The 10,360-nt window shown below is 41.6% G+C and overlaps 2 protein-coding genes across 2 annotated transcripts; one reads left to right on the forward strand and one right to left on the reverse strand.

The window, feature by feature from the left end:
• Positions 1–15: 15 nt before the first annotated feature.
• rab5b (RAB5B, member RAS oncogene family) lies at positions 16–5,820 on the forward strand. Its single transcript, XM_085136267.1, has 5 exons — positions 16–181; positions 282–433; positions 2,411–2,533; positions 3,650–3,743; positions 3,870–5,820. The coding sequence occupies exons 1-5, from the start codon at positions 16–18 to the stop codon at positions 3,983–3,985; spliced, it is 651 nt and encodes a 216-aa protein (XP_084992393.1). The 3' UTR covers positions 3,986–5,820.
• On the reverse strand, positions 5,818–10,219 carry dbr1 (debranching RNA lariats 1). Its single transcript, XM_085136260.1, has 9 exons — positions 10,063–10,219; positions 9,053–9,393; positions 8,835–8,959; positions 8,672–8,752; positions 8,500–8,585; positions 8,180–8,404; positions 8,013–8,090; positions 7,784–7,929; positions 5,818–6,860 (listed from the first exon to the last, which is right to left on the reverse strand). The coding sequence occupies exons 2-9, from the start codon at positions 9,247–9,249 to the stop codon at positions 6,125–6,127; spliced, it is 1,674 nt and encodes a 557-aa protein (XP_084992386.1). The 5' UTR covers positions 9,250–9,393; positions 10,063–10,219; the 3' UTR covers positions 5,818–6,124.
• Positions 10,220–10,360: the final 141 nt, after the last annotated feature.

Consider the following 10,360-nt stretch of genomic DNA (forward strand, 5'->3'; position numbering starts at 1 on the left):
CTGTCTCTGGTCAGTATGAGCTCCAGAGGGAGCGGAGGCCGCTCCAACGGCACACTAACGCAGACCAAGATTTGCCAGTTCAAGTTGGTGCTGCTGGGGGACATGGCTGTGGGCAAGTCCAGTCTGGTGCTGCGTTTCGTCAAAGGGCAGTTTGATGAGTTCCAAGAGACCACTATAGGAGGTAAGAACTGGGAGAACTCCTAATCAGGTGATTGATTTGGGGGGGGGGGGGGGATTTAAGAACCCCATAAGGATCTATCATGCTTCTTTTTTATGTCCAGCTGCATTCCTGGCACAGTCTGTGTGTCTTGATGATACCACAGTGAAGTTTGAGATCTGGGACACTGCAGGACAGGAGCGATACCACAGCCTGGCTCCCATGTACTATCGTGGCGCTCAGGCTGCTATTGTTGTCTTTGACATCACCAAGCCGGTACGTAGAAATATTTCCTAATTTCAGTAGGTCTTGGCTGCACTGATATTTGTTCTAAAATGTTGGACTGCTGCCTACAGGTATTTTTCAACATTCACAATTCATTTCATTTAGCTAAATCAGTCATGTAAAGATTCTCACTAAAAGACAGTTGTAGAAACACATAAATGTCTCCGACAGCCTAATATCAGTATTAACCTGGAAACTCCTCAAGTTCTTTCCTTTCCTCTTTTTTTGTCGTCCCACATTCTCTACACCATTAGACATGGATATATTTGGTATCATTGAAATTCAGGAAGTTAGGTGTGACTATGAAGGTAGAGTAGGCCATCTGATAACTGGAAGGATGGTAGTTCAATCTCCAGCTCGATGGTCCCAGAGCTAGAGTTGGAGGATAACTTCAGGGTTCACCTGAAGTTATCTTCTCTATGATCGTTGGATTTTTCTCTGTATCTATTATTGTAGGATCTACTGTACAATAGAAAACGCCTCGAGGCGACTGTTGTTGTGATTTGGCGCTGTATAAATAAAATTGAATTGAATCCCTGGGTTTTGAATTATGAAGGTGGTACTGAGTTAAATCGCCATGGTAGCTTGTGCTTCACATCTGTATATTCAAGATAAGACATTTGGCAAATGCAAAACCACCACCTACTGATGAATGTCTCTGGGAAATAGTGTCACCATTCCTGGAAGAGCCCCTAAGCCCAGTGTGAAGCTTCAACAAGGAATAAAGATTCTTGAGTGCAATGTGAATGATTGGAACTTTGAACCTTGCATCCAGTTTGTGTACTGGCTGATGTTGAAACACAAATTTGCGTTTTGATCTACTTAATGGTTTACAACATGTTTTTATATTTGTCCTGTGTGACAGTGTAAATCCACCATCTGGCTGGGCCTTTCTGTGTGGCGTAAGCAGCTTCTTCCCGTGTCTGTGTACTCACAGTTTGAGTCTGATCTTCTTGTGTTGTCATGATGGCCACTGTTATTGTAAGGTCTATGAAGTGACAGGGGAGGAAAAACTCAGTTTAAACAGGAACAGATCTCGTACAGATCCATGCTTAAGGCAGATGCCCATAGCTTCCTAACTGGTTCTGGTGGTGATGGGGAAAAGGAAGGCAAAAAAAGAGAATATAGAGAGACGTTAAAATTTGCTCTTTTATTTGTAAAATATCTCCCGGGACCTGTCCATGTTGCAACTGGTTTATGTGCTGTAAGCGACACACAACTCCTTCTTGGATGGACTAATCAGGCCGATGACCACCTTTGTGGGATTACTTAGCCTGACTGTCTGTGTTAGACTATGCAAATACAAGTAAAGAAAATCCTGGGCACTCTGAGCAGAAGGAAAGTACTGTAGAAATTCCACTTCCCAAGTAGGAATATCAGCTGTCTTTTATTTCAAATGTGTTTTCATAAGTGCAGCCCAGACACGCTGCTTTGAATCAGGTATTGCAAAATTTTAATGGTTGTCATCTACAGTTATGCATATTTGTGTAAATAGCAATTCTGAAATATATCAAAGCATAAATGGAAAACATTTTTGATGTCACACATCTCCAACTTTGGGTTCACCTAGTTCTTTTATTGAAATTAACTGATTCTGTACTTACCCATATTATAATCAAGACATTGATTTTTTTTTTTTTTAATTATTTTTCAACACATACTGTGTCTTCAGACTTTTACATTTTAACAAGTAACTTTCAGCGGTGCTATTTCTGTCAGTACCTCAGTCATGCTTCCAACACAGAGGCTTTGAACTTACTGACGTTTCATTTGAATGTCACACTTTAGAAAGATGTTATTACATTATACTGCCCAGCTCCATTATTTGCATCAGCTCAAAGGTGAAAAGTTAATCTCAGAGCTGATAAATAAATTATTTTAACGATGCAGTATTCATGCCCAACATGCATCATATTTGCTTGGTATCCCTATGGTAGTTTATCTGACCTTGGTTCTGTGTTTGTGCAGGAGACGTTTGAGAGAGCCAAGGCCTGGGTAAAGGAGCTGCAGAGGCAGGCCAGTCCTAACATTGTTATTGCCCTGGCTGGAAACAAGGCTGACCTGGCCGAGAAGAGACTGGTGGAGTATGAGGTAACGCACCCCTGTTGGTACAAATGAAATCATAACCGATTTACTTCCTGAAGACAGAAGCAGTCCTATGGATAGAAGCACCTTGTTAATGAAAGAGGTCAGAGGCTACAGTTGTTGGAGCTGACAGACCGTTAAGATTCACATGTTCAGCCTTGAAGCCGTTAGCTGTAACTGCTAGCCTAAAGTAGAAATATGAGGCTGCAAAGGGAACACACTTGCAATTCATAACTGTAACAAAATAGTCCCCAGTGAATCTTTTGCTTTGATTATCTCACAGCATGAATAAAAAACCCAACCATGCTTGTTGCGGCAGTATAGGCTACTACTGTTGGATTTTAATACTGTGGGGAATGCTTTCTGGTCTGACTTTGGCCCACAATACTAGTCAGCTATGGTTTGAATGTGTAAGTGCTGTCACTGACCTTTTGGATCCCGGTACAGCCACACTTCTATTGTCTGAATCCACTAGAACACCTTTGGGATGTACTGTATATGCGTGTACATATAGAAGCTTCTGTTGGAGCTACACACTGTGGCGACCTCTTGTGACAGGAGAGTAGCTGACAGTGGCTTTATAACAGTGATGTCAGCATGGAGCCGAATATCAGAGGAAGGTGGTCTCCATGACACCAAGAACTGAGCTCAATAAGAGGAGCCATCCAATTTTAGTTTAGAATGGTAAGCTGTATATAAAAGGGTACTCGCCTCGCCATCCACTGGTTTGGGAATCCGTATTACAAAGCTTCAGACCTTACATTCTGGCTTACACTACACTATACTGTGTTTGGTTTGTTTTCAAAATCATTATATGTGGAGCAGAACCAAGGACAAAATTATATGTTAATGCTAGTAAGCTTGGTTAGCAAGCAGCATTCAGACTGTATTAGTCCATTATGCCTCCTTAAGGCTACTTAAAATTAGAGATGGCACAATACCACTTATGTCCGAATCAGTTGGATGTGACTTTTTTTTTTTTATATGTGATGCTGAATTACAGCCATGATTTGTGAATGGAAAACAGTTTAGTTCCTTTCATCTGCAGGTTTTAGCATTTGTGCTAGTAGTTTTTTTAATACTGTGCAATAATTTGATCTTTTCATATGCTGAATGGTAAAGGAAGCCCAGACATATGCCGAAGACACTGGTTTGCTTTTTATGGAAACCTCTGCAAAGACAGCCATGAACGTCAATGAGCTGTTCCTGGCCATTGGTGAGTGTTGTTGTGTTTTATATAAGAATAATTTCTTTCACAGAAGAGACTAATAGACGTCAGGAGTCCTGCCTCATGAATTATATGCTTGTCACAGTCTAAATAAACCTTTTCTCTTTAATCTAGCAAAAAAGATGCCAAAAACAGACACCCAAAACCCAACGCATGCAGCCCGACATCGGGGAGTCAACCTCCAGGACCCAGATGCTCATTCCACCCGAGCCTGTTGTGGAGGGAACTAGACTTCCACAACTCCCTACCACCTGTATTCTACCATCCACACCACCACAGCCCTACAATCATCTCGTCTCTTTCAATCAACTTACAGGGGGTGAGCCTTTACTCTGCATTCATCTTCCTGTTCAAGCAGAGAGAATAAGAGGAGAGGAAGAACCCAAAAAGCAAGCAGAGATGGAGGACAGAGACAGCGTTTCACACGTGTCTGTTGACCAACAACTCTGATTCCACATTTGGAAAGACACGGTATAGAGAAGACTGAGATTAAGAGGAATGTAGAAGATGGTGGCAAGCCTGTTCTAGTATTTAGCACTAATTGTGAAATTTCTTTCGTGTTCACTCTGCCTTGCATCGTTTGCAGTCACAGCCCCGATTGGCACAAACTGAGCAGCACATGTTGCCGAGTGTCCCGAAAGGAGAAAAAAGGGCCAAGGCATTAAAAGAGCCAAACGGTTGAGACGGCAGTCACCCCCCCCCCGAGCTTGCAGCTGCTTGCTTTTCCCCTCTAATATGATCCTTCTGTGAATAAATACCAAATTGAACCCCAGGAATGAGTTTGAACCCCTCTCTGTCCTGTCCAACCCTCCTGTGGCTCAGTTTGTCTGACACAACTCGGTTTGTACATATTTAATGTTCCATGTTCCTACTTCTCTTGGTTGCAGACTGATAAGCTTTAGCATCTTTGATTCCTACCTTATTTAGTCTAAATGGTAACCCAAAAAGTTAAGACGTGAAGTAAACATTTCAACTTCTGACAAGTTCTGAATTAGTGAAACTTGCTTTGCAAGTCTGAGAATTATTTATTGAAAGATTGAGGTACATTCAGTTAGTGTGAATAAGCTTGCTGTAGCTCTTTACAGCAGTAATATACACTGGATGTGAAGTGTATAACTATGACATGGACAGGGTTACTAAATCGTTATTCTGATTGGCATCTATAGCTTTCCATCTGGAAATGGTGTTCCCAAATGTCAAGGAATTGATTAAATTCCATTGTCCTCCCTGTTTGGTTTAGACTATGAGGTTTGTAATAAACCTCCTTGGTCTGGAGTATATCTGCACATGTTGTGTTCAGCTTAAATGGCATAACTGTTTCCTTTACCTTACTAGAATGAGCTGTGTGCTCAGTGGCTGTCAAAGGCTTGGCTGAAGAAAATGAGGAAAGAATAGATAAAAATACACACAAAAAAACAGAAGTGCCTACTCCCCGTTTTCTTTCTGTCAATCATGTTTGGGGCTTTCTTTGAGTGTGTGCTTTGCAGACAAGGCGCAAGACTACTCCCCGATGTTGGTTTGCACCATAAACCAAAAACCTGGCACCCCGTCATTAGGCTATACCGTACTGGCTCTTTGTATGGATGTAGAGATCCTGTCGAATACACTGTATGTTAAATATTGTCTTAATTTCACTGAGAATGTTTGTTGACTTTTAGCAGAGCACACTTGTGAACCTGGAATGGATCGTTTAAAGGACTCTGATCAATGTTATAAATCAGTGGGATTTAAACACATCTGTGTCCAGAGAAATCTTTTCTTCGGTTTTATTTTCATATCCAAGCATTTTGATGAGAAAACTGAATTCTCATTAAAACAATTTTCAAATAGTATACAAATGGAAGGCTTAAAAAAAAAGTGCCGTTCCTCTCAACACTAACAGCTCATTATATACAAGAAACGACATCCACTGTCATTGTTCAGTGTTTTAACGTAGGTTCAGTGGTCTGTACGAGTAAGATGACAAGTAATTAAAACAAAGACTTGCTTTTTCCATCAGCACCTACGGTATGTAAGTGTTCAATAAAGCTGTGAAGTCATTATTTCTGTTTTAAAAAAAGAAAAAGCTGTTCTCATCTTTCTGGCCTCTTTAATCATCTTGAAATTACAATGTCAGAAAAAGAAAAAGTGTTCTAAAAAATCTGGTTGGATTAAAATACATAAAAATCATGTTTAAACAACGAAACATTTTGATGGGTATAATTTCTGTGGAAACTGAATCCAGAAACTAATTCTTTGCTTGTGTACAGTCCACCTTTACGGGCATTTTAATAAAGCCATGCCTCTGCTTTGAACAGCTCGTGTGAGTAGCTGCAGGTACATAAATTAATGAATATAAACTAACGGAGAAGTTTACACTGCCTCTCTGACTATCCCTCACACTCGTCATCCTCCGCTGCTGTATAGATCACCTGGTTTCTGCGTTTGATTCTTGGAGTTGGGCCTCTGCTGCCAGTGTCCCGACTCTCAATGCTGGTTCGTTTTAGGATGCGCGCAGCTGTGACGTCCTCATCGTCGCCGCTGCCCTGTCCTGCCCTGTCTGCTCCAGACTGAGCGTGAGCTGGGGTAGAGTGGGAAGGAGGTGGCAGGTTCATGAGGTCGGGCAGAGGAGGGGGCGATACGCTGCATTTGGGCTCGGGTAGAACCATACGGCTGGGTGTGTGGATTTCACCTGCTTTCCCATCAAAAAGCTCGTCCCCTTTCACCTCTGCTTTCACCTCCTCCTCCTCCCACTCGTCTTCTATGGTGATCTCATCTGGATTAAATGAACCTGACAATCCTGAAGTATCGGTTGGATACTCGCTGGGCTCGTCGGTGCTTCCCAAACTATCTTCATCTTCGTCATCCTCTCCTCCTGTACTGCCCTGAACTCTCGCCACCTCATCTTCTCCCCGCCCGACCTGTGCATAGATGTCTGTGAGACCCAACTTGACGCAAAGCTCGGTTGTCTGAGGGTTGGTGTTGTAGCTCGGGGTAGCCTGATGATGGGGCTTGTTGGGGTTGTAGGATGGCACCGTTGGACTGAAGTTGTCTGGAATGCCAAGCTCCCCGCTCAGATCCTCCACCACCTGCATCATAGCGGCTTCTGAAGCGCTGAAGTCCCACCTGATGGGTGCATGCAATCCAACATTATAAAAGAAAGTATGAACAAAAACCGCTCAGTCATAATGACCTTTGCTTCAAGCATCTGAAGCAATAACTTGAACAATAACTTGGCAGCTCATTATTAGGCTCCACTGTACAGTCTCCCAGTATGGATGCAAATACACTAAGTAAAGTATTGTTTTGGCTTCACTGAAAACGTGCGTTGAGCTGATTTAAGCAAATATTGGTGTCTAGAGTAATCTTTCCTTGTGCTTTATTTTCATTATGTAAAATGTATTTTTATGAATAAGCAGTGTGACACTTCAAATTGCTCCCCGCTCAGTTCTGCTTGCTGGCTTTGGGAAGAAGGAAAAGAATGAAAACCAACAGCTGAAGCAGTGAGTTTCATACTTCCTCTCTAACTTGCACAAGTCGTACTAGCTACACCAGCAACTGCATTCTTGGTCTGTCTTGACGTTGTAGACAGCTGAGTAGTTTAAAAAAAAAAATTCCAGTCACTAGCTCTAGTGCTCCTATTGGTTATTAGCATTTTGCTTGCGCTTCAAAATTTAAAAAAAAAAAAGTGGCATTAATTTGTGGAGAACATGCTGCCAAACAAAACATGAAAATATCAAACTTGTTTTTCCCCATAGAGCTTATTTTTGTTGCTTATTTCACCAAGGCAACACGGGTGGTGATAACATCCTACACAAAAAGGCCTTCCCTGAGCTCGAGTTTCCTTTTACACCAAGAGCTCAGGGAAGTTACAATGCAAAGCTTGTTTTAAGTGCAAGATCCTCTCTTCCAGAGTGACCTTTCCCCTGCCGCATGACACTGGCTCTATGTTCAAGCTAATGTTTTAGTTCTGGGAGACTGAAATCATGCATGCACAAGCTAACTCGGCTTTTACAGGCCTTGTTACTTTTATGTCTATACGTGTGTACCGTTCATGCAAGCCATTATTCTCTGGGGGGTTCCAGGGGTGAGGAGTGGTCCTCTGTAGAGTGTTGGTAGCCTTGAGAATAGCAAGCCACTCTGGATCATACTCAAGACCCTCAGATGAACCTGGTCGTTCTGGAATATCCACAATCTGAAAAAACAAAAGGTGTTAGCTCACACACTTTAACCCAGACTCTGAACCTAATATATCAATTTAAAAAAAAGTTGTCCCACCTGTAAGAATTCCCTGTGGGGCAAACATTTATCCAGTGACAGGAATTTGGTTACGCGTGGTGCACTTTTACCTTTAGGCTGAAAATAAGAAATCACCGAAATGATGGTAAGAACGATTTAAACCTTATTAGCAGCAGTAATTCTAACTGAAGAACTGTCACTCTCACCGGATGCTGCATAATGGCAGCAAATTTCACATGAAGATGGGCAGAGAACCAATAGTTAGGCTGGAGGTGAGCTAGGAGCTCCTCTGCAGCAGGACTTCCCAGAGAGTTTGACTCCACCTCCTGACGAAGGAATTTCTTCTTTCGTAACAGCTCCTTCGTGCTGCCATAGTAGTAGATTCCACGAGGCCAGTCGTGGCTCATGAAAATGTCTATGGGCATCTGGATCTTAGCAGAAATAATCATGTAAAATTAACATTGTATATTTAGCTAAACAAGTGGACAAACATTTAGAGTTGTGTGGAAGAACTTGTGAGATTTACCTGTTTTAATTTGAAAACCTCGATATTTCTGATGTGGTATGCACTTCGAAGTGTTTCAGGATTATATGGAGGGAATTCATGGTGGCCTTAAAGTGAAAACATTCCAAGTAAATATGATGCATAGCAATGGAGCCTCAACTATTTGAAAAGCTAAACAAACAAAAACAAATACCCTTCCTGTAGTCACGTGATTTGAAAATGCCAGATAAGCCACCAATTCTGATCCCTTTGTAGCGAATAACACCAGCATAACCTGGAGACAGGTGATTATATAGGTCAGGCCTGTGGCGAGTCAGACAAGCTGGCAAACAAATTTGGAATCAGTCAGTCTCTACCTAGATAATAAATGTTTGGTGCCACCCAGCCTCCGTAAGGGAGCTCTTGCAGGTGATTGGAAGCCTCGTGGTTTCCTCCAATGAAAATGGTAAACACCGGAGCCTTCTTCTCCCCAGAATAATACCTGCAACACAGACAATAATAAAGTTTTAAATATCCTTACTCGTGTCTTTGATTTAAAAACCAAACAAAAACACAACATAAACAAAGAACTTACTTGTAAAAGGTCTGCATGGTTCTGTACTTGGGTGGCACTGCCATGCACTTCAAGTCTCCCTCATTTCGCACTGCCTGGAAGTCTCCACAGCAAAGCAGCAGGTCCACCTTCACCCCTTCCTTCTGCTCCAGATACTCAATTGTCTCATAAATCTTGTCCAGCTCTCCATGGCAACAGCCTTCTACTGCAATTTTCATCCTGTGCAAACAGGTGATCTGACAACGTGCAAAGAAATTCACATTCACACTAAAGGATGGCTTCTGTTCTCATCTAAACACCATTGGTCTCTGTGGACGCAGTCAAGCCGAGGTCCACGGCCTCCTAAAAGATGATTTGGCAATCTGTAAAGACATACAATGGTGATGATGATTACTTTCACTTAACACACAATTTAGCTAAAGTCTAGTTCTAATATGCATTTCAGTTGGGTAATTTTTTTTTTTCACATCTACTTTGATCATAGTTTTAGTTGCCTTTTAATCACACAGTGGAAAGGGACTTTAATAACCTATAATACAGTCTTGGATGATCTTAAACAGTGCTAATGAATTACCATGTGACTAAAGCTATCCAGGAGCAATCGGGTAGACACCCGTTTAATTTTAGCGTATGAGCAGAGCTCCTGTTGGACTGTCATGTTTCATTTAGCTAGAAACAATAAATTAAATGAAAGGTATGCGAACTGAAGATGACCCTAGCACCTTTTTTAAGACATTAAAGACTCTACAATGCGCGCTGCACCGGCGGGTAGCCCTTGAATACGTGCAGTAAGTAGTGCACGATGCTTTTTATTTTTTATTTATTTTTAATCTGACAAATGTGTCCCATGCTGCTTTAAAGTATTCTCTACTTTGTATCCTCACACTCAAGCAGGGTAGCTACTAGAAGCTCAGGTCCTACGATACAACACGCAACAGCTAGCTAGGCTATGTAATTAAGCGAAACAACTCGACAGCGTATATGGAGGAAATTTGTTATATAAGAGCAAAGTAAACGAACTGAGTACTTACAGATTTGGGGGGTATAATTAACGAGTATTTTGAGCCGGTTTATAGTCCATAAAGTTGCAAACTTGTGCAAAAAACCATGCTTATGTTTGTGGAAGAAACGAACAGAATGGATGTTCCCACCTCGCCTCTACCAATACGAGCGCATGCGCAATTCTTCATCAAATTCTAGTGACTAGCAGTAGATTCCATTATAAATGTGTAGAATTATATTACTATACTTGTTGCTAAGTCTTGATTTAAAAATATATTGTATTTTAAAAATTTGCGTTTTTATATTTATTCCTTAATCTGATGCATA

The sequence above is a fragment of the Neolamprologus multifasciatus genome, chromosome 16 (genome assembly GCF_963576455.1).
Source record: "Neolamprologus multifasciatus chromosome 16, fNeoMul1.2, whole genome shotgun sequence".
In the NCBI taxonomy this organism is placed as follows: domain Eukaryota; kingdom Metazoa; phylum Chordata; class Actinopteri; order Cichliformes; family Cichlidae; genus Neolamprologus; species Neolamprologus multifasciatus.